This window comes from Symphalangus syndactylus, chromosome 7 (assembly GCF_028878055.3).
Source record: "Symphalangus syndactylus isolate Jambi chromosome 7, NHGRI_mSymSyn1-v2.1_pri, whole genome shotgun sequence".
NCBI classification, from domain to species: domain Eukaryota; kingdom Metazoa; phylum Chordata; class Mammalia; order Primates; family Hylobatidae; genus Symphalangus; species Symphalangus syndactylus.
The window spans coordinates 131,578,153-131,602,557 of record NC_072429.2 but is presented as its reverse complement, the minus strand read 5'-3'; the positions used below and the strand labels follow the sequence as shown (position 1 = coordinate 131,602,557).

The window sequence follows — 24,405 nt, the reverse complement described above, 5'->3', positions numbered from 1 at the left end:
TTCATGGGCCTGCTTAGGTGATGAGAACTGTTTCTAGAATGGTCTGGCTAGAACTCAGACTCCCTTTTCACTACCCAAGAAGCTCTTCCATTTTGACTTACAGAGCCTTTTTTTTACCCCTCTGTCCAAGTTGGGCCCTGTGGTTTTGAGGAGTTTACTTAGGAAACCCTCCCTGAGCAAATCTTACTTTTCTATCGTATGACTCCTTTAGTGTTTAGAGGGTGATGCATATAACAAAGGTAGGGAAGGGAAATCCTATTTTGAAGAGGTATTTTATTGTGGGCTGGCCATTTTAACAATAATAAAGTATTTTGTTCAGGATGTGGACAAGACTCTCATAGTTCTTAGCGCATAGAAACCTCCAAATCTGCTGGGCGCGGTGGCTCATGCCTGTAATCCCAACACTTTGGGAGGCTGAGGCAGGTGGATCACAAGGTCAGGAGATTGAGACCATCCTGGCTAACACAGTGAAACCCCATCTCTACTAAAAATACAAAAATTAGCTGGGCGTGGTGGCGGGCGCCTGTAGTCCCAGCTACTCAGGAGGCTGAGGCAGGAGAATGGTGTGAACCCAGGAGGCGGAGCTTGCAGTGAGCTGAGATTCCACCACTGCACTCCAGCCTGGGCGACAGAGTGAGACTCTGTCTCTTAAAAAAAGAAAAAAGAAACCTCCAAATCTTTGACTATTGAATGCTCAGATGTTTCTAAAGAGCTTTTTCAAACATTAGGATTACTTAGAATAATTTAAGTTCTGAGAGAAACGTTTGTAATTTTTTTCCCCAAAATCCTCCATTTAAACAATGCATAAATTGAGATTCAGAGATGTGAACTGTTATGTTCAGGTCTATGGAAACAAATATATGATGTTTTGTACATTTTAGATTAACTATTAGTGGTGATAAGGGTGATGATTATAAATCACTATGTTTGAGCTTCATGATATCCCTGAGAAATGGGCAGAGGAGGCACTAATTGAGTGAGGCTGCCCCCAGTGCACATTCCTTAGCAAAGTTTTCTACATTCCTGTCATCTTAGAAAGGACTGTTCTTTTAAGGTGTACTATAATGATTTAGTTCCAGGTTCTGGGGTCAACTTTCCTAGCTCTACCACTTAACCTTGGACAAGTGAATTAATTCTCTGTACCTTGGTATTCTGATTTGTAAAAAGGAGACAATAGTTTTGACCTCACAGGGTTATTATGAGGATTAAATAAGGTAATATTTACTAAATGCTTAGAACATTGTGTGACATGTGATAAGCACTCAGCAATAGTTGCTATGGTATTGTTAACTATTTTTCAAAGGCCCCATTTTGCAGCAATTCTGTGACTTGTTTATGCTTTTGTTTTGCATGTATTGGCTTTCATGTTTATTAAATAAGATAATTCTGTATCAGGTTGATTTTGGCTTCAAGTCAAAGAAACCCAACTAAATGTGGTAGAACAGTAAGGAAATCAATTTTCTTACCAACTTTTAAGTCTAGAGGTAGAGAAGACTCCAGAATCAGTCAGGGTTAGTTGATTCCTTCTCTCTGCTCTACCAGCTCTGGGGCTTTGTCCTGCAGCTGCTTCCCTTATGATTGAGTATAAGTATCAGTAGAGATAGTAATTCCTTATTAACATCCAGCAGGAAAAAGAGATAAGAACCCCCCAAGCATGGAATATAGATCCTTCCCTTTTATCTGATTAGGAGCACTGGGTGTGCATGTCCTCTCCTGTATCACACGGTTGCCAAGAGACTGCCATGGCCTTTTGGCTTAAACCTAGGTTCCTGAGCCATCAGTAGCAAGAGAGATTGGATTGTCATGCACTGGCCCAGCTTGCCTAAACCTATCTGCCTGGAGTTAGGGCTGGGTAGAGACATGAGCAAAACTGGGTGTCATTAGGAAGGATGGAGGGAGAGATGGGTCCTCCTTAGGCAGCCACCATGTCTGACGTACAGGTATAGATTTGGAAAAGCAACATGGATTTGATAACCATAATAATAATCTTTAGATTTTCTTTATTATTTCAGTAATAGATTACATAAAAGTGTCTTTATTTTGAAGATTAATTATCTTAATCATATTATCTTATATTTCAGAAAATGTTAGCAAACTCAAGAAACTTGAATATTTGAATTTAGCTTTAAACAACATTGAAAAAATAGAAAACTTGGAAGGTAAGACTGTTTCTTCTATTATGCTATTATGAATTAAAATTGAGATTTTAAGGTAGAAGGCCAGATGTGGTGGCTGACGCCTGTAATCCCAGCACTTTGGGAGGCCGAGGCAGGCAGATCACCTGAGGTCAGGAGTTCGAGACCAGCCTGACCAATGTGATTAAATCCCATCTCTACTAAGAATACAAAAATTAGCCAGGCGTGGTGGCATGCACCTGTAATCCCAGCTACTCGGGAGGCTGAGACAGGAGAATTGCTTGAACCCAGGAGGCAGAGGTTGCAGTGAGCTGAGATCGCACCATTGCACTCCAGCCTGAACAACAAGAGCGAAACTCTGTCCTCCTAAAAAAGAAAAATGTTAGATTTAAACAGTCTTGTATAAAAATAGGCATGCTTTTAAAATTAACATTTTACATACATCTTATAGTTATTCTTCTTATAAAAATTCAAACAATAAGGTGATATGTAAATTCAAAAATGGAAGTCCATTTCACCCTTTCCTAACCTAGCCTCCTCAGAGGTAGCCAGAATTAACACTTGGATATATACAAGGTGGTTTTGTTTCATTTTGCTTTCTATTAATGGTATCATACTATGAGTATTGTTTTGAAAATTAGTTTCTTCCTTACAATTACCTTGCTTTTTTAATATCCAGGAAAGGGGCGTGGGGCTACATACTGGAATCATTGTAGATTGATTTATCTAACCATCTGTCTGCAGATGGACATTTGGGTGCGTTCCAGCATTTGCTATAATAAGCATGGCTACAGTGAGCCTCCTTCTACATTTTACTTTGTGTACATGTACACAGTTTTTTCTAGGACAGACACTTAGAAATGGAATTCCTGCATTTAAATCAGCATATTTTGAAAGATACTGCCAAGTTGTTCTCCAAAATATTTATTGTATCGATTTGTACTTATACTGATAGTCCATGTGAGTACTGATTTCTACACAACTTCACTAATACTTTCTATAAACAATATTTTTTAAGATAGGAAGATATTTCTGTTTGTTTATTTTTATAGTAGCCATCCTACCCTAATAGGTGTGAAGTGGTATGTTATTGTGCTTCTGATTTGCGTTTACCTAATGATTAATGATATCGAGCATTTTTTATGTGCTTACTGGCCACTTGAATATCTTCTTTGGAAAAATGTTTATTCAAAGCTTTGGCCCATTTTTAAATTAGTTATGTTGTTTGTCTTTTTACTGTTAAGTTGTAAGTGTTCTTTATATAATCCAGATGCTAGACTTCGATCAGAAACTTGATTTGCAGATATATTCTTCCAATTTGTGGGTTTTCTTTTCAACTTTTGTGGTGGTGGCCTCTGAGGCACAATTGTTCTTAGTTTTGTCTGTAGTTTGTTTGTTTCCCTATAGGTGTCTTTGGTTTTACCGTCTGGATAGTAGGGGCCTTTATAGAATGAATTGAGAAGTGCTTCTTATTCGATTTTTTTCAGAGAGCTTGTAAAAAATTTGTGTTAATTCTTCTTTAAATATTTGTTAGAATACACCAGGAAAGCCATCTGGTCCTGGACTTTTCTTTGGGAAAGTTTACTGATTATTAATTTAATCTCTTTACTTATTATAGGTCTATTCAGATTTTCTATTTCTTCTTGACTCAGTTTTGGAAGGTTATGTCTTTCTAGAATTTGTCTATTTCACTTAGGTTATCTCATTCTTTACCATACAGTTATTTTTACTGCTCCCTTATTATCTTTTTCATTTTTTTAATGTCCATAGTAAAGTCTTATCTTTCATTCCTAATTTACTAAATTTGAGTGTTCTCTTTTTTTTCTGGTTAACGTGTGGCTAACAGTTTGTCAATTTGGTCAGTCTTTTCAAAGAACTAACTTGATTTTGTTGATTTTGTCTATTGTTTTATATTCTCTATTTTGTTTGTTTCCATTGTAATCCTTATTATTTCTTTCTCTTTATGTTTTCTCTTTTTTCTAGTTTCTTAAGACAGACAATTAGGTTATTGATTTGAGTCATTCTTTTTTATGGAGGCATAAATAAAATTCTATGAATTTTCTTCTGAGTATTACTTTTTTGCATCTAAGTTTTGATATGTTGTGCTTTTGTTTTAATTCATCTCAAAGCATTTTCTGATTTTTTTTTGCAATTTTTTTTCTTTAACTCATTACTTATGTAGCAGTGTTGTTTAATTTCCACATCTTTGTGACTTTCCCACATTTTCTTATTTTACTGATTTCTAGTTTCATTCCATTGAGGTCAAAGAAATACTTTCTTTGATTTTAATTACTTTAAGCTTATTGAAACTTGTTTTATGGCCCAACATTTGATCTATCCTAGAGGCTGTTCCATGTACATTTGGGAAGAATGTACATGCTGCTCTTCTTGGGTTTATTGTTCTAAATATACCTGTTAGGTCTAGCCTTTTGTTTCTTTCTTTCCTACTCTTCTATTTCCTTGCTGATATTCTGTCTAATTGTTTTATCTATTATTAAAAGCAGGCCATTGCTGTCTCCAACTATTATTGTTGAATTGTCCCTAGCTCCCTTCAATAATGTCAGTTTTTGCTTTAGATATTTTGGGACTCTGCTCTTAGGTGCATATATGTTTATAATTTTCTTATCTTTTTGATAAATTGATGTCATTATTATTATAAAATACCCTTTTTTGTCTATAGTTACAATGTTTGCCTCAAGTCTATTTTGTCTGGTATTACTATAGTCACTCCAGCTCTCTCTTTTTCTTTTTGGTTACCATTTGTATGGTATAACTTTTCCTGTCTTTTACCTTTCCAACTATTTCTATCTTTGAATCTAAAATGCTTCTATTTAAATAGCATATAGATGAATCATGTTTTGATTTTTAATCTGTCCTGTCAATCTCTGCCTTTTAATTTGGGAGATTAACCCATTTACACATAATGTAATTAGCAATAAGGCAGAATTTGTGTCTGTTATTTGCAATGTGTTTTCTATATATCTTATGTCTACCTTGTTCTTCTGTTTTTGGATTACTGTTTTCATTTTTGTTATTTTTGTGTGTACCATTTTAGTTCCCTTGTTCATTTACTGTATATTTTTGAGTTATTTTCTTAGTGGTTTTCCTGGAAATTACAATGAATATCTTAATTTATAGCAATCTAGTTCAAATTAATACCAACTTCATTTCAATAGTATACAGACTTTGCTCCTGTATAGTTTAGTTTTCTTCCCTTCGTTTATGCTGTTATTGTCACATATCACATCTTTATATATTACGTGCCTATTAACATAGATTTATAATTATTTCTTTTTGCAGCCATCTTTTAAATAATTTAGGAGAAGAAAATAGGTACAAACAAAAATAAATTTATATTGTCTTTTATATTTACCTATATAGTTACCTTTAGTAATTGTTCCTATTTTATCAAATGAATTTGAGTTTCTCCCTAGTGTCTTTTCATTTCAGCCTAAAAAACACTATTTACTATTTCTTGTAGCATAGATCTGTTAGTGAAAAACTCTCATTTTTGTCTGTCTAAAAAATCTTATTTTCCATTTTTGAAGGAGAGTTTTCCCAGATAGAGAATTATTCGTTGACAATTACATTTTTACCATTTCTTCTTTCCTTCCTCCCTTCCTTCTTCCATCTATCCATCCATCTATCTACCTATTATCTTTTCCAATAACTTTCTTTTGTGTTTTTTAAATCTCCCCAAGAACTTCTTTCAATTGGAGTTTAGTAGTATTATACTGATCTTTTGTGCCTTTTAACCTGCATCTTTTATTTAAATCCATTTTTCTTGATATTGTACATTTTGAAATATTTCACCAGATTCAAATTCCAAATAATCATTTTCTTTTCATCCCTGTTCATTTTATAGTTTAGTCCATCTACAATTAACTCTTTATTTTGGCCATACTTTTTTTTATTGTACTTGAAGTTCTGGGTACATGTGCAGAACATGCAGGCTTGTTACATAGGTATGCATGTGCCATGGTGGTTTGCTGCACCCATCAACCCGTCATCTACATTAGGTAGTTCTCCTAATGCTATCCCTCCCCTAGCTCCCCAACCCCCGACAGGCCCTGGTGTGTGATGTTCCCCTCCCTGTGTCCATGTGTTCTTATTGTTCAATTCCTACTTATAAGTGAGAACATGTGGTGTTTGGTTTTCTGTTCTTGTGTTAGTTTGCTGAGAATGATGGTTTCCAGCGTCATCCATGTCCCTGCAAAGGACATGAACTCACCCTTTTTTATGGCTGCATAATATTCCATGGTGTATATGTGAATTTGGGCCATACTTTTTATTCTTCTAAACTTCTATGTTCTGATTGCTTCGTTCCTGTGGTGTGTATTCTTATTTTATGGATGAGATATCTTCGAAATCTCTTTGGAGATAATTGTTAGAACTTTTTGCTGTCAATTTTTTTCATCCCGTGAATTATCTTCTTCATCTGAGGTTTTCTGTTTTATATTGCGGGCTTCTATCTTGTGCTATTTTTCTCTAAATGTCTGGTAACATTTGGTGTGACATTACAGTCACAAAGGATTTGGTGTATTAGGTAGCTTGTGTGACTTATTCTGCAGTTGTGAGGTTCTGCTTGCCTATCCAGCCTCAGCCTGCCTGGCAGAGCCACTGTGCACTCGTGAGTGGGTGGGGCATGCTGACTAGCAGACTTCACTTTAGAGTGCAGGGCCATGGAATAGAGGCAGACAAGCTGCTCTCCCCACCCCACTGCCATCTGCTAATAGCTGAAATTAGGAGGACTTTACTTAGGTCATGGTGGATTTTAGCCTATTTGCCTACTAGGGTAAAAATGGGTATTCCAGTGACTATGAAGTTTATTTATTAACAATTACATAAATCTACATCATATATTTTTATTTTTCATTCTCAAAAATTACCATTACCAAAGTCATCAAACCTGGACTCAGTCCTGGGATCAAGATAATCCTTTTCATCACTGGCATTTTTCTGCATTAGAAATGGAGTCATTGTTCTCTTCCAGCTAACACTTTACAGCCCTGTTCTCCTGTGAACAAATGGAATAACAAAATTTACTCTATGTCCATGTTTTGTGGTAATGAAGTTTCTATCTAAAATGCCAAAGAAATAATTGAAACTAGGACTGTTGGCTGGGTTGTCCAGCGCTTGTTAATTGTGTGAAGTAAGTATTCTTACACTATATGAGAAGTTCTGTTTGTGTGAGTTGTTTTATTTATATACCACTAGAGGGCAGCATCGTCACTATTGTCTTTTTGAGCTTGGTAAACTGCAGGCTAGCCCCCTCCTGCCTTTTACCTGGACAGGTCTTTTTGTGCTCTGCTTTCCAGCTTTAACACGGATGAACTGGGTGTAGGGTACCCTGAGGATTGTTTGGTGAGGGCGGTAGAGGGGGATAGTGGGAATGGAGAATGCATCCTATCTGTTGGCAAATATGTACTTTTGTTTAATTTTAAGGGCTTGAGGTGACAGAGGAGGAAGATGGGGGTACACCTTCAGCCCACCTGCTTAAGTAAATCTCAAAATAATTTAAAAAATAAATTGTCTTGCTTTTTTACTTTTTTTTCCTTGGATGGCAAAAACAATAGCTAGTATCCTTTGTTTTTTTTTTCTTTTTCTCCTGTTGAGGATTCACCAGGGTAGAATAAAGTGCTTTTGTTTTCCATCCCTTACCCTAACCTGGAAGGAGAGGTGGAATTTCCCATAGCATGAGCTCCCCCACCTGCCTTGGGCAGTCAGTGTTGTGGATTTCCATGATTTTAGACCCCAGAGGGTCAGTGAGCTGGATCTCCGCAGAACAGGAGATAGAGGCTGGGACTCTGCTGAAGGAAGCAGTGCCGAACTCCAGAGATGAAATTTTCTCAAGTTTGGCCAGTTTGGCAAGAATCGTTCATATTTGGGATGACAGACGTAGTTTAATTTCTTAATTGTAGGCAAAGTAGACATTAAAATTTGACACTTTGAAAAATATTATGTACATTTGAAGGGTTCTGTATCTACAAACTTATAGCAACATCCAAAGATACATGACATTTTCACCTCACTGGAGTCTTTCAAATGTCAGTCTTTTCTTATATGAAAGAAAAATGTAATTAAAATATCTTCTAGAGCCTCCTAAATTAAACTTAAGAAATGCCACCTAACCTATCTTAAGTCAGATTACCCCAAATATATCTTCCACATTTATAAAATTCATCTGTCATTTTTGCCAATGTAAAATAAACATAGAAACAGAGATATAGACTGTTTTATTTATAGATATAGTTTTGTACACATCCTTCATATAGTGGCTGAGTCTACATTTTTATAATTTAACAACTGCATTATCAAGTTTATTAACGTGTTTTATTTTTTATTTTTATTTTTTATTATACTTTAAGTTCTAGGGTACATGTGCACAACGTGCAGGTTTGTTACATATGTATACAAGTGCCATGTTGGTGTGCTGCACCCATTAACTCGTCATTTACATTAGATATATCTCCTAATGCTATCCCTCCCCCCTCCCCCCACTCTACAACAGGCCCCGGTGTGTGATGTTCCCCACCCTGTGTCCAAGTGTTCTCATTGTTCAATTCCCATCTATGAGTGAGAACATGCAGTGTTTGGTTTTCTGTCTTTGCAATAGTTTGCTCAGAATGATGGTTTCCAGTTTCATCCATGTCCCTACAAAGGACATGAACTTATCCTTTTTTATGGCTGCATAGTATTCCATGGTGTATATGTGCCACATTTTCTTAATCCAGTCTATCATTGATGGACATTTGGGTTGGTTCCAAGTCTTTGCTATTGTGAATAGTGTGACAATAAACATATGTGTACATGTGTCTTTATAGCAGCATGATTTATAATCCTTTGGGTATATACCCAGTAATGAGATGGCTGGGTCAAATGGTGTTTCTAGTTGTAGATCCTTGAGGAATCACCACACTGTCTTCCACAATGGTTGAACTAGTTTACAGTCCCACTAACAGTGTAAAAGTGTTCCTATTTCTCCACATCCACTCCAGCACCTGTTGTTTCTTGACTTTTTAATGATCGCCATTCTAACTGGTGTGAGATGGTATCTCATTGTGGTTTTGATTTGTATTTCTCTGATGGCCAGTGATGATGAGCATTTTTTCATGTGTCTGTTGGCTGCATAAATGTCTTCTTTTGAGAAGTGTCTGTTCATATTTTTTGCCCACTTTTTGATGGAGTTGTTTGATTTTTTCTTGTAAATTCGTTTAAGTTCTTTGTAGATTCTGGATATTATCCCTTTGTCAGATGGGTAGATTGTAAAAATTTTCTCCCATTCTGTATGTTGCCTGTTTGCTCTGATGGTGGTTTCTTTTGCTGTGCAGAAGCTCTTTAGTTTAATTAGATCCCATTTATCAATTTTAGCTTTTGTTGCCATTGCTTTTGGTGTTTTAGTCATAAAGTCCTTGCCCATGCCTATGTCCTGAATGGTATTGCCTAGGTTTTCTTCTAGGGTTTTTATGGTTTTAGGTCTAACATTTAAGTCTTTAATCCATCTTGAATTAATTTTTGTTAAGGTGTAAGGAAGGGATCCAATTTCAGCTTTCTACATATGGCTAGCCAGTTTTCCCAGCACCATTTATTAAATAGGGAATCCTTTCCCCATTTCTTGTTTTTGTCAGGTTTGTCAAAGATCAGATGGTTGTAGATGTGTGGTGTTATTTATGAGGGCTGTGTTCTGTTCCATTGGTCTATATCTCTGTTTTGGTACCAGTACCATGCTGTTTTGGTTACTATAGCCTTGTAGTATAGTTTGAAGTCAGGTAGCATGATGCCTCCAGCTTTGTTCTTTTGCCTTAGGATTGTCTTGGCAATGTGAGCTCTTTTTTGGTTCCATATGAACTTTAAAGTAGTTTTTTCCAATTCTGTGAAGAAAGTCATTGGTAGCTTGAATGGAGATGGCATTGAATCTATAAATTACCTTGGGCAGTATGGCCATTTTCACGATATTGATTCTTCCTATCCATGAGCATGGAATGTTCTTCCATTTGTTTGTGTCCTGTTTTATTTCGTTGAGCAGTGGTTTGGAGTTCTCCTTGAAGAGGTCCTTCACATCCCTTGTAAGTTGGATTCATAGGTATTTTATTCTCTTTGAAGCAATTGCGAATGGGAATTCACTCATGATTTGGCTCTCTGTTTGTCATCTGTTATTGGTGTATAGGAATGCTTGTGATTTTTGCACACTGATTTTGTATCCTGAGACTTTGCTGTGGTTGCTTCTCAGCTTAAGGAGATTTTGGGCTGAGACGATGGGGTTTTCTAAATATACAGTCATGTCACCTGCAAACGGGGACAATTTGACTTCCTCTTTTCCTAGTTGAATACCCTTTATTTCCTTCTCCTGCCTAATTGCCCTGGCCAGAGCTTCCAACACTACGTTGAATAGGAATGGTGAGAGAGGGCATCCCTGTCTTGTGTCTGTTTTCAAAGGGAATGCTTCCAGTTTTTGCCCATTCAGTATGATATTGGCTGTGGGTTTGTCATAAATAGCTCTTATTATTTTGAGATACGTCCCATCAATACCTAGTTTATTGAGAGTTTTTAGCATGAAGGGCTGTTGAATTTTGTCAAAGGCCTTTTCTGCATCTATTGAGATAATCCTGTGGTTTTTGTCTTTGGTTCTGTTTATATGCTGGATTACGTTTATTGATTTGCGTATGTTGAACTGGCCTTGCATCCCAGGGATGAAGCCCACTTGATCATGGTGGATAAGCTTTTTGATGTGCTGCTGGTTTTGCCAGTATTTTATTGAGGATTTTTGCATCGATGTTCATCAGGGATATTGGCCTGAAACTCTCTTTTTTCGTTGTGTCTCTGCCAGGCTTTGGTATCAGGATGATGCTGGCCTCATAAAATGAGTTAGGGAGGATTTGCTCTTTTTCTATTGATTGGAATAGTCTCAGAAGGAATGGTACCAGCTCCTCTTTGTACCTCTGGTAGAATTTGGCTGTGAATCCGTCTGGTCCTGGACTTTTTTTGGTTGGTAGGCTATTAATTATTGCCTCAATTTCAGAGCCTGTTATTGGTCTATTCAGGGATTCAACTTCTTCCTGGTTTAGTCTTGGGATGGTGTATATGTCCAGGAATTTATCCATTTCTTCTAGATTTTCTAGTTTATTTGCGTAGAGGTGTTTATAGTATTCTCTGATGGTAGTTTGAATTCATGTGAGATTGGTGGTGATATCCCCTTTATCATTTTTTATTGCGTCTATTTGATTCTTCTCTCTTTTCTTCTGTATTAGTGTTGCTAGCAGTCTATCAATGTTGTTGATCTTTTCAAAAAACCAGCTCCTGAATTCATTGATTTTTTGAAGGGTTTTTTGTGTCTCTATCTCCTTCAGTTCTGCTCTGATCTTAGTTATTTCTTGCCTTCTTCTAGCTTTTGAATTTGCTCTTGCTTCTCTAGTTCTTTTAATTGTGATGTTAGTATGTCAATTTTAGATCTTTCCTGCTTTTTCTTGTGGGCATTTAGTGCTATAAATTTCCCTCTACACACTGCTTTAAATGTGTCCCAGAGATTCTGGTATGTTGTGTCTTTGTTCTCATTGGTTTCAAAGAACATCTTTATTTCTGCCTTCATTTCGTTATGTACCCAGTAATCATTCAGGAGCAGGTTGTTCAGTTTCCATGTAGTTGAGCAGTTTTGAGTGAGTTTCTCAATCCTGAGTTCGAGTTTGATTGCACTGTGGTCTGAGAGACAGTTTGTTATAATTTCTATTCTTTTACTTTTGCTAATGAGTGCTTTACTTCCAACTGTGTGGTCAATTTTGGAATAAGTGCATTGTGGTTGTGAGAAGAATGTATATTCTGTTGATTTGGGGTGGAGAGTTCTGTAGATGTCTATTAGGGCCGCTTGGTGCAGAGCTGAGTTCAATTCCTGGATATCCTTGTTAACTTTCTGTCTCGTTGATCTGTCTAATGTTGACAGTGGGGTGTTAAAGTCTCCCATTATTATCGTGTGGGAGTCTAAGACTCTTTGTAGGTCTCTAAGGACTTACTTTATGAGTCTGAGTGCTCCTGTATTGGGTACATATATATTTAGCATAGTTAGCTCTTCTTGTTGAATTGATCCCTTTACCACTATGTAATGGCCTTGTTTTTGATCTTTGTTGGTTTAAAGTCTGTTTTATCAGAGACTAGGATTGCAACCCTTGCTTTTTTTGTTTTCCGTTTGCTTGGTAGAGCTTCCTCCTTCTGTTTATTTTGAGCATATGTGGGTCTCTGCACATGAGATGGGTCTCCTGAATACAGCACCCTGATGGGTCTTGACTCTTTATTCAATTTGCCAGTCTGTGTCTTTTAATTGGAGCATTAAGCCCATTTACATTTAAGGCTAATATTGTTGTGTGTGAATTTGAACCTGTCATTATGATGTTAGCAGGTTATTTTGCTTGTTAGTTGATGCAGTTTCTTCCTAGCATTGATGGTTTTTACAATTTGGCATGATTTTGCAGTGGCTGGAACCAGTTGTTCCTTTCCATGTTTAGTGCTTCCTTCAGGAGCTCTTGTAAGGCAGGCCTGGTGGTGACAAAATCTCTCAGCATTTGCTTGTCTGTAAAGGACTTTATTTCTCTTTCACTTATGAAGCTTAGTTTGGCTGGATATGAAATTCTGGATTGAAAATTCTTTTCTTTAAGAATGTTGAATATTGGCCCCCACTCTCTTCTGGCTTGTAGAGTTTCTGCTGAGAGATCTGCTCTTAGTCTGATGGGTTCCCTTTGTGGGTAGCCCAACCTTTCTCTCTGGCTGCCCTTAACATTTTTTTCCTTCATTTCAACTTTGGTGAATCTGACAATTATGTGTCCTGGAGTTCCTCTTCTCGAGGAGTATCTTTGTGGCGTTCTCTGTATTTCCTGAATTTGAATGTTGTCCTGCCTTGCTAGGTTGGGGAAGTTCTCCTGGATAATATCCTGCAGAGTGTTTTCCAACTTGGTTCCATTCTCCCCATCACTTTCAGGTACACCAATCAGACGTAGATTTGGTCTTTTCACATAGTCCCATATTTCTGGGAGGATTTGTTCATTTCTTTTTACTCATTTTTTCTCTAAACTTCTCTTCTCGCTTCATTTCATTCATTTGGTCTTCAATCACTGATACCCCTTCTTCCACTTGATCGGCTACTGAAACTTGTACATGCATCATGTAGTTCTTATGCCATGGTTTTCAGCTCCATCAGGTCATTTAAGGTCTTCTCTACACTGTTTATTCTAGCTAGCCATTCGTCTAATTTTTTTCAAGGTTTTTAGCTTCTTTGCAATGGGCTCAAACATCCTCCTTTAGCTTGGAGAAATTTGTTATTACCGATTGTCTGAAGCTTTCTTCTCTCAGCTTGTCAATGTCATTCTTTGTCCAGCTTTGTTCCATTGCTGGCAAGGAGCTGTGTTCCTTTGGAGGAGAAGATGCACTCTGATTTTTAGAATTCTCAGCTTTTCTGCTCTGGTTTCTCCCCATCTTTGTGGTTTTATCTACCTTTGGTCTTTGATGATGGTGACGTACAGATGGGGTTTTGGTGTGGATGTCCTTTCTGTTTGTTAGTTTTCCTTCTAACAGCCAGGACCCTCAGCTGCAGGTCTGTTGGAGTTTGCTGGAGGTCCACTCCAGACCCTGTTTGCCTGGGTATCACCAGCGGAGGCTGCAGAGCAGCAAATATTGCAGAACAGCAAATGTTGCTGCCCGATCCAGGGGCACTCGGCCATATAGGTGTCAGTTGGCCCCTACTGGGTGGTGCCTCCCAGTTAGGCTACTCGGGGGTCAGGGACCCACTTGAGGAGGCAGATTGTCCATTCTCAGATCTCAAACTCCATGCTGGGAGGACTACTACTCTCTTCAAAGCTGTCAGACAGGGACGTTTAAGTCTGCAGAAGTTTCTGCTGCCTTTTGTTCAGCTATGCCCTGCCCCTAGAGGTGGAGTCTACAGAGGCAGGCAGGCCTTCTTGAGCTGTGCTGGGCTCCACCCAGTTCGAGCTTCCCCGCCTCTTTGTTTACCTACTCAAGCCTCAGCAATGGCGGACGTCCCTCCCCCAGCCTTGCTGCCACCTTGCAGTTCAATCTCAGACTGCTGTGCTAGCAGCAAGTGAGGATCCGCAGGCATGGGAACCTCCAAGCCAGGCGTGGGATATAATCTCTTGGTGTGCCGTTTGCTAAGACTGTTGGAAAAGCGCAGTATTAGGGTGGGAGTGTCCCAATTTTCCAGGTACCATTGGTCACGGCTTCCCTTGGCTAGGAAAGGGAATTCCCCAACCCCTTGCACTTCCTGGGTGAGGCGATGCCCCACCTTGCATCGGCTCACACTCCATGGGCTGCACCCATTGTCCGACAAGCCCCAGTGAGATGAACCCAGTACCTCAGTTGGAAATGCAGAAATCACCCATCTTCTGCGTCGCTCACGCTGGGAGCTGTAGACTGGAGCTGTTCCTGTTCAGCCATCTTGGAACCTCCTCCTATTGATGTGTTTCAAATGCAACCTTATTGTTTGGTGCTGGAGGTGTTTTTAATTATGTTTGTTATTATGAGTATAACTGTTCTGAACAGATTTGTACGAGTTACCTCTGTTTCCAGTTGAGATATTTGGCTGGGACTTTTTTTCCCCAGATGAAATTCTAGCAATGGAGGAAAAAAGAATTTAAAAGCCTATTTTATATATTGACAGACTGCATGCTGAAAGGTATAACTCTTATGTCACAGGCTTGCTGATACATATTTTTAATATTATCCATGTTTTTATTAATTTAATAGAAATAATGATTTTGTTTCCCCTTTTCATTTATATAATTATTTTTGAAGATGTGAAGTTAATGAATTGCTTCCACCTATATAGTAAAATCTAGAATATGTAAAAGCATTTATTTGTTCTTGTACATTTTGGATATTTATCTTTTGCACAATTTATATTTTTAGCATAGTAATATAATAGTTCAAAAGGTCACAGTGCAATACTTACGTCCCTTGTCAATCCCCTCAGACCTGTAAGTCCTACTGCCTAGAGGTAGCTACTCACAATTCCCTTTTCTTCTTCTATTACAATTGTCTAAAGAATGCACTCAATATTATGCTTTCTCCAAGTATTGCACTTACATCATGCTTATCTGCTGTTTCTTGATATTCCTATTTTAGATGTCATCTATTGACTTCCCGATGCAGAAGATGCAGATTTTGTTCTCTCACACCATCCGCAAGGTTCTCAATTTTCTCCTACCCACCCTCCGTGTATTTTCATATGACATTAACAGGATATCATAATGAAATATGGGATATGGACCCATTTACAGGGACGGGTCTTTTGAATTAACTCTGTGTTGGGAGGAGATATTACACTCGCTGCCCAACTCTCCCACATCTAATCTCTGGCCTTTCTTATCCCACCTGCTTCCTCCTGCCTTCTTCCAAGCTGGTCTGTCCGTCTCCACCTGTGTCATGAATTCCAGGCAGGTCAATCCTGGGTCACACCTCTGCTGGGTGGTGACAACTACTTTTACTTACAGACTCAAATATGTGTTCCACAGAATTGTAGCTTGAGAATTTTAAGGTGAACATGAGGATGATATTTTAATAATAAATAGCTAACACTGGCAAAGAGACTGTCTAGCACAGGGGTCCCCAAACCCTGGGCAGAGGACCGATACCTCTGGCCCGTTAGGAACCGGCCGACAGCAGGCGGTGAGCAGTGGGCCAAGAGGGCGTTAGTGCCTGAGCTCCGCCTCCTGTCCGAACAGCCACTGCTTTAGATCCTCGTAGGAGCGGAGCCCTATTGTGAACTGATCTTGCGAGGGATGTAGGTTGCATGCTCGTATGAGAACTAATGCCTGATGATCTGAGGTGAAACAGTTTCATCCTGAAACCATCCCACCCCCCTATCCGTGGAAAAATGGTCTTCTATGAAACCAGTCCCTGGTAACAAAAAGGTTGGAGACTGCTGCTCTAACATATCAGTTCAGAGAATCTTTTCAGGTGGGCCAACCTGGGTCCAAATCCCAACTCATCCATTTAGAAGCTGTGTAAACTTTGGTAATTCCTTAGCTCATTTGCATTGCAGTTGCAAGTATCTATTGCCAGATAGATCCCAGAAGCAGCCGTTGCTGGAGGATCCACCTCCAAGATGGTTGCTTCAGTTACCATCTGGCGCTGCTTCTGGATGTGTTTCTTTCCACAGGAGCAGATTTTGTTCTCTCTCACTGCCTTTATGATTCTCCAAGTGGCTCAGGGTCTCTGAGCGTGGTGGAGTCAAGGTAGCCAGACACTTGATCTGGCTTCTGACATGTCCCAGAGCAATTGTTTGCAGGGCAATCCTTCCAGTGTGAGCATTTCAGACGTCTAGGCAGCCCCAGAGCTTCACTGGTGCCACAGTCTGTTGGTCAGACAAGTCCTTGGGGCCAGCCCCAATGCAGACAGAAGGAGAAGGATTCGATGCCATCTCTCCATGAGAAATGGCATGAGTGCACATGATGATGGGCATCTCGGAGCCAAGTGCCCACACTGAGCTATCTGACCTTCAAATAAAGATATTAATTGTGATATTTCTCTCATAGGCGTGATGTTAGGATTGAATAAGATAATGTGTATGGAAGAGCTTAATATAGTAAACAGCAAATAAATATTAGCCATGTAGTTAATCAGCGTATGATGTACCTGGAGCATACTTTGACATTTGAGAAAACTATGCTAACTGTTATCTTAGCTTTCTGTCAGTTTCATGTATTTTCTCTATTTGTATACTTTAAAAAATTCTCAACTATAACCATGTTGCGAAATTTTGAAAAATAGAATGATGTTTAATCTTAATTCCACCATTGCTGTTATCATTTTGCTATATTTATTTTTTCTGTCTTTTACATTGTTGTAATTTTAGTGCATGGGCAATGTTATATCTTACTTTTTCCATTTTCATTGTATCATAAGCTCTTCTCCTCCATGCTGTGATAGTTTTCATAACCAGCATTTTAAACGTCCTTATAACATTAAACATTGAATAGATATATTAGAGTTTGCTTAACCATTTTTCTACATTGAGTCTCTTCCTACGTGTGCTTATTTATTTTATATCATGTAATTATATTTACTAGAATTTAATGTCCAACTATAATAGTCACCTATACTCAGTCTTGTCAATTCCATTTTTTCCCTCAGTTGCTCAATTATCTTTAAAGTTGTCTTTCCTTTAGTTTTCACCTGAGCCAACTAACTAATCTACCTGTTGACTTATCTGCTGCACTTACCCATTTTCCTTCTTTGTCTTTCTCCCTCACTCTTTCTTTTCTCCTTCCCTCTCTTCCTCCTCCTATCTCTTCGTTTCTTCTACAAGTATTTCTTGACCTTCTGTCTTATGCCAAGGAATCTTTTATGTGTGGGAAATAAAGCAATTAACAAGCCAATCTTCCCCTCTTCATGGAGCTTAAGTTCTAATGGGGAAGACAGGTCATAAACGCTCAAACAAAAAAAGAAAAACACCAGGTATGACAAAGGATGTACACAAAATTAAAATGAAACAATATGTATGTCAGAGAGTATCTGATGGCCGTAAAAGGAACCAAAGAAAAGACAGTGTCTACCAGGTTTCTCTACTGTAACATTACTATATTTCACTTTTAACTAATGAGTAATTTGTGGGAAGATACTTGAACATTATGTAAATATCCTATTCCTCATCATACTTCCATGCACTGGTTTTAACATTCTAATGACTTGTTTTCATTCAATCATTCTTTTTATATTTACTAGATGACATTCTACTTTAAGAAAAAACTTTGCCTTCTCCCCCAGTTTATTTGTATTTCTTATATTGGCATGGACTCATGGATTCTTGTTTTATTCGATGAATTATGTTACCACCATTATTTAGTATAATGATCAAAGTGTCCCAGGTTTGGCTACAGAAGCCCCTCCAAGTAGACTCTTCCGATGTTTTAAAATGTTCTTATCTTTCTTTGAGTACTTTCTTTCTTAGTCGTACATCAAGAAGTTCCAGACTCCTCTTTTCTTTTCCTACTTTCATCTATTCTTTCCTTCTTTCAAACTGTTTATATTCTTGAAATAAGGATATAAGGAGATTATTAGCATATTTTGTTGCAAAAGGTGATAAGAACCTGGGGTATGGATAATAGGATTATAGTAGACAGGAAGCATATGATAAAATTTAGGAGTTAAGGTCTCTGGGGCTTGGCTAATAACATGAAGGAGTTAAGAGAGTAATTTAACTTTTAAATTTATGACTTGACCCTTAGATGTATCAAATTCATGTCTAAAACCAAAATAGTGATGGTATTGAAAGAGTTTAGACATAAACAAGGCAGAGAAGCTGTGTTGAGGAATGGAGAATAAGAGGAAATAGGGAGAATTCCATTTTGAACATGTTGAATGTAATATGTCTTGCAGACATTTGGAAATAGGAGTATGATATTCAGATAGTGGGCTATCATTTGGAAATCATCAGAATCTGGGGTTTGTTAAACCAATAACCATGACTGTTGTCATCAAGAAGATGATGACAGAAAATACTGGGCCAAGGGTGGAACTCTGGGATGTATCACCATTGAAGGGACAGAGAAGTTTATAAAAGAGATGAAGAGGAACAGACTACGTTATAAAGAGAACAAGGAGAGAGTAGTATCACTGTTACCAAGATGGCTGAGAATTTTAAGAGATAATTCATGATCAATTGTGCCACATGCAGCAGATTGTTCTAGTGAAAAGTGGGTTGAAGAAGGTCTATTAGACTTGCTAATATCATGGTCCTTGGTAACCTTTAGAGAAGCAAATCTTGTAGAATGCCAGAAACAATGGGTTGAACAGTGAATGGGATTTGAGAAAGAACCAATGAATATAGGTTTAGGGTAGCTTACAATGTCTAATGGGCATTGCCTACTTCTGGATTCTGTGTTTGCACATTTAATTTTCCTTGTATTTTTTTCTCATTTTATCTTTTCTCTATGTTAGACATAAATGTGAACTCAGGGACCATGATTTTTTTTTTTTTATCAGTTTATCCTAAAGAGCTTGCTCAGCAACATCTATGTAGCAGGCACCCTGTAACTCCTATGTAGGTGGATGAATGGATGGATGGATATAGAGTGAGGTCCTGTATCTGGAAGTTCTAGGATAGAGGTAACTTATTTGGAGGAGATTGGCTTGGGATCTGACTTAATAAGAAGAAAACATGGAATTCTGGACAAGATTGAGTCAGGTGATAGAATCCAGGAACAGGGAGAGAACACGATCATTTAGTGAAGTTGGTTCCATTATATAGCCTTCAGAAATGAGGAAACCTCACCAAAGGTGACACAGTTGCATAGCTGTGAACCAATCTGAATCAAATTCATATTGGTGACATTAATCTATCAGGAACCGAAATTCACTCTAAATTATATAGCCACAGAAAAATTACAAAAATGTATGTAATAAGGAATCATAATGGAAGGGTGTGTAGAACTTTGAAGAAATAAATGCAGAACAAGGTGGACCTGGGTTATTAGCTGGGGAAGGCTTTCTAGACATTGGAGGTTGCAAAATCTGCCATGTTAATCCCGCAAGCATGAGGCAATCGTAGGGAGAGAGAATCTTATATTGAACCAAGCCCACAAAAGCTGCTGCATAAACTAGGTCAACTCTTCTTAGTTCACGGAAAGAAACTGCAAGGTTTCTGCTCATGAGACAGCTGTGCTTGCTTCTTTCCCTGTAGGTACATTGTCCGAGAAGTCATATGATAATTAGAGTGCTCATTGAGCTATTCTAATCATAGCTCGTGTTTACTGACACTCTAGGTGGCAAGCATTATGTTAAGTGCTTTACATGAGTCATCGTATATTGTCTTCACAACTTCTGACTCCGGTACCAATACTATTATAATTCTATAGATGAGCAGGCTGAAGCTTGTAACTTACCCAAGGTCACATTAGCAAGGATGTGGTAGAGGAAGCACTTGAACTTGTATCTGTCTAATTCCCAAGTCTGGACTCCTAGCCACCAAATTTGCATGGAATGTGAATGAGGGGATTAATTCAAATTCAAATTTAGATTCAATTAAAGTTTCTATAGCATCTGGCTATCTCTGTAATGAAGGTGGATGGGTCAGATTTACTATAAAACCGTACTTCAGTGACTCACCCTTTTTCTATTATTCCTTTGAACATAAAAACGTCTTATTCTTCACTTTTGTTAATACCTTCAGTTCAGTTCTTGGTGGCCTTAGAGCCATTCTCTGCTAGGTGACTTTGTAAATATTGGTTCTGATGCACTGGTTTTATGAAATGCCTTTCTTTTTGGAGAAACTTTCCGCTATCACCTTCCAAGATGAAATGTGTCCTACCGACCTGCTAAAACTCAAGAGGACAGGTTCCAGGTGCCCTCTCTAGTAGGAGTTTTGTTCTGAGGTAGCACCCACTGTAGTAGCAGCTTATACTTTTGCTTTTTTCATGCCAGATAGTGACCAAATCAAAGAAATTAACCAGCCTTATAAATGTGAGCAGGGAAAGTGATTTCCCCTGGCTGGAAGGACTCAGAGGGTGAAAATAAGGGGAGACAGAAATAGAAAAATGAGTTAAGATGAAGGCTTTGAGTTGATATTTCTGAAGAATCACTTCATGGTAAGCAATGCAATAAATCAGCAGACTGGAAATACTACAACTGTTACTTCTGTTATGTGCTGTTACACACGTTTTATTACCACTGTGATTTTTCTTTATTTGCTTTGTTTTCACTTTATTTTTCTCAACAGGATGTGAAGAGCTGGCAAAACTTGACTTGACTGTAAATTTCATTGGAGAACTGAGCAGCGTTAAAACCTTGAAGCACAATATCCATCTGAAGGAGCTCTTTCTCATGGGAAACCCATGTGCTTCCTTTGACCACTATAGGGAGTTCGTGGTAGCAACTCTTCCACAATTAAAGGTATGGTTCTTTTGATGGTGCAGAAATCACAGATAAATGAGCATGAGCAACTACAATAATTCCTGCTTTACTGGCAGCAATAGTGAATGTGTTGCTTCAGATCATGGAATATTCCAGAGAGCCGAAAGTAATTATTTGAATGGCTAGACCTTTAATATTGTTTGAATAGTTTTAATAAATCCCTGAAAAATAAATTGCATACTTTTCACCTTTCTCATCCAAAACACACAGAACTTAATTTGACTTTTTCTCAGCGAGTTCAAATCACAGTTACGAAGAACATTCATCATTACTGATAAGAATTCATTATTACTTGTTTTTTTTTTTTTTGAGATGGAGTCTCGCTCTGTCACCCAGGCTGGAGTGCAGTGGCATGATCTCGGCTCACTGCAAACTCTGCCTCCCAGGTTCAAGTGATTCTCCTGCCTCAGCTTCCCAAGTAGCTGGGATTACAGGCATGTGCCACCATGCCCGCCTACTTTTGTATTTTTAGCAGAGACGAGGTTTCACCATGTTGGCCAGGCTGGTCTTGAACTCCTGACCTCAGGTGATCCACCTGCCTCGGCCTCCTAAAGTGCTGGGATTACAGGTATGAGCCACCGCGCCTGGGCAGGTTCACAGTCTTTGGTGTGCATCAGAACACGTGGAGGCCTTTTCAAAACACAGACTGCTGTGCTCCTCCCCCAGGGTTTCTGGGTCCGATCTGACATGGGGCCTGAGATTTCACATTTCTAACAAAATCTGGTAATGCTGCTGCTGGTGCAGGAGCCTCATTTGACAACCACTACTGTGTATGTTACTTTTATACCATATCCCCCCAATCGAGCAATTTTAGAACTGAGGAAAAAATATTATTTCTTGAGAAATCATACAACAGAGAATATTAAGATAGCAATGTTAAGTTTCATGTAATTCTAAGAGTTCCCAGCCTGCATGTGGGTCCATGTTCCTGGAAAGAGAATGCATGGATACATCATCTGTGCAATAGGCATTTTTTCAGTTCTCAAAGGACATTTGTTTCTTAGACTTCTGTGTTCTCTGCAGTCAAGAGACTGCTGACTGCTGGATTAATGGGACACATTCCTTCTAATGTAAAATTTCTCAGATTAAGAGAATAAGTGATTCAGGTAATTGAATATAGAATAAATGATAAATTGTCTCATACATAACCTAAACTGATCATTATTATACAGTGATTTCCTAGAAAATGAACTGATGAGACCCAGACTATCATAGAACTAGATCTTGTAGTGTAATGCTGTGAGCCATTCCATTGGAAGGGGTAAGGGTCCAGGAGTCCTCATGGCCACTGCAGCTGAGCCTGTGTTAGTGCCGCAACTGAGCCTGGTCAGGCTAGAGGTGTGAGAGCCATCATATGGCTGCTGCAGACAGGGTCAGAGGTTGTGCCAGGTACTTTGGGCACAGTGTTTCTGATCCTCCCAGACCCATTCAGGGAGACAATTAGGTACATTCAGAGATGAGGAAGACAGGGCTCAGGGAATGAACGCTGCTTGTTTAGGCTGATACATCTGGCAAGTGACACAGGTGGGATCTGAACCTATGTGAGTCCCACCTTGATGCCTCCGCCATTCACACTATACCCACACTCACTGCTTCTCTCTGGGTTAAATTACAGGCGTTGGATCAAGTCTTTCCTTTCAGAAAGACTTCTCCAAATTAACTGCTTCAATAGAAAACAGCCCCTTTTTGAAAAATAGTATTCATATGTTTACTACTATTTAAAAATAGGTTGATATGCTTTAGAATCTTAATTACCATTTCATTGAAAGCTTGTGAGCTGCTTGAAAGGAATTGTGTTAATAAATGTATTATTTTCCTAGGGCTGCTGTAACAAAGTACTGCAAACTAGATGGCTTAAACAACAGAAATGTATCATCTTGTAGTTCTTTTTTTTTTTTTTTTTTTGAGACGGAGTCTGGCTCTGTCGCCCAGGCTGGAGTGCAGTGGCACGATCTCGGCTCACTGCAAGCTCCGCCTCCTGGGTTCACGCCATTCTCCTGCCTCAGCCTCTCCGAGTAGCTGGGACTACAGGCGCCCGCCACCACGCCCGGCTAATTTTTTTGTATTTTTAGTAGAGACGGGGTTTCACCGTGATCTCGATCTCCTGACCTCGTGATCCGCCCGCCTCGGCCTCCCAAAGTGCTGGGATTACAAGCATGAGCCACCGGGCCCTGCCTTCATCTTGTAGTTCTGAAGGCCAGATATTCAAGTTCAAGATGTTGACAGGACTGGTTCCTTCCAGGGACTGCAAGGGAGAATCTGCTTCATGCCTGCCTCCTAGCTTCTGCTGATCTTTGGCATTCTTGAGCTTGTAGACACATTACCCTGAGGGTCTCTGCCTTCCTCTTCACAAGGCTCTCTCTCTTTATAAAGACACCAGTTATATTGGCTTGGGGCCCACCTGCTCCAGGATGATTTAGTCTCAATGAATTATGTCCATAATGACCCTGTTTCCAAAAAGTCCCTGATTTGAGCTACTAGGGGTTAGGACTTCAATGTCTTTTTTTGTCAGGGGACATCTGTAATAACCCTATTTCCCAAGAGTCCATGATTTGAGCTACTGGGGGTTAGGACTTCAACATCTTTTTTTGTCAATTCAACCCATAACAACAGAGTCGTTATTTTAGAGTCACATAGAAGAGGTGTGAGGAGAGTCAGCCCTTTTCAAGGATTTTCTTCCCAGTGTCTGAGCCACTCCAGAAGTAGGTAGGCCCTGCAGTATAGTGGGAAACAGATTTGTTAGCAGACAAACCAAGGTCTGACACCTGCTTCCACTGCCTGTGAATTGTGTGCCTCATTTTACTCATGTATAGTAGGATCATAAATCCTACTTCAAGGGAGTTCTGTGAGGCCTTCAGTACATCTTAGTGTCCCTCTCTCTGCTTCAGCACTTGCACAATTACTATCAATAAGTGTGGACACTCCACCTTTGTGCTGCAGGAATCCTGGGTGAAGAAAGATCAAGAAACGCTCAGCTTAAAACTGGATCTCTGATTCTTAGGCCTTGTAAACTCAGACGTGATTTTGGCTTGAAGTAAATGTGGGCCAATTTCAAAGACTAACAGACATCACTAAAAAAGTGAGGTTCCTAGAATAGGTGCTGGGGTACAGTCCCAAATTTGTCATCAGTTATTAATATGAGGTCTTTTGCCTCCTGTCAGTAAAGTGACAGAGGGTTCAGTTGTCATAGCCTTTTAGGAATAGTAGTTCTAATTAAATCAAAATAGACTTAAATCATTTATAAGACAGAAGTCAATCAATCAATCAATCAATCAATGTACTTCAATTACAAGGAAGAAAAGATCACCTTGTTCCCTAGGGTTCTGTTGGGAAGAAATCCCAGTTGAAAGAAATTATCTTTATC

General features: G+C 38.8%; 1 protein-coding gene across 6 annotated transcripts in view; it reads left to right on the top strand.

Annotated features, from left to right (window-relative positions):
• DNAAF11 (dynein axonemal assembly factor 11) overlaps window positions 1-24,405 on the top strand; it is a 106,525-nt gene that overhangs the window by 16,557 nt on the left and 65,563 nt on the right. For all 6 annotated transcript variants that reach the window (XM_055287289.2, XM_055287286.2, XM_055287283.2 and 3 more), the window contains exons 3-4: window positions 2,082-2,159; window positions 20,848-21,020. In XM_055287289.2, the coding sequence (XP_055143264.1) occupies window positions 2,082-2,159; window positions 20,848-21,020 (251 nt within the window). The remainder of the gene's footprint in view (window positions 1-2,081; window positions 2,160-20,847; window positions 21,021-24,405) is intronic.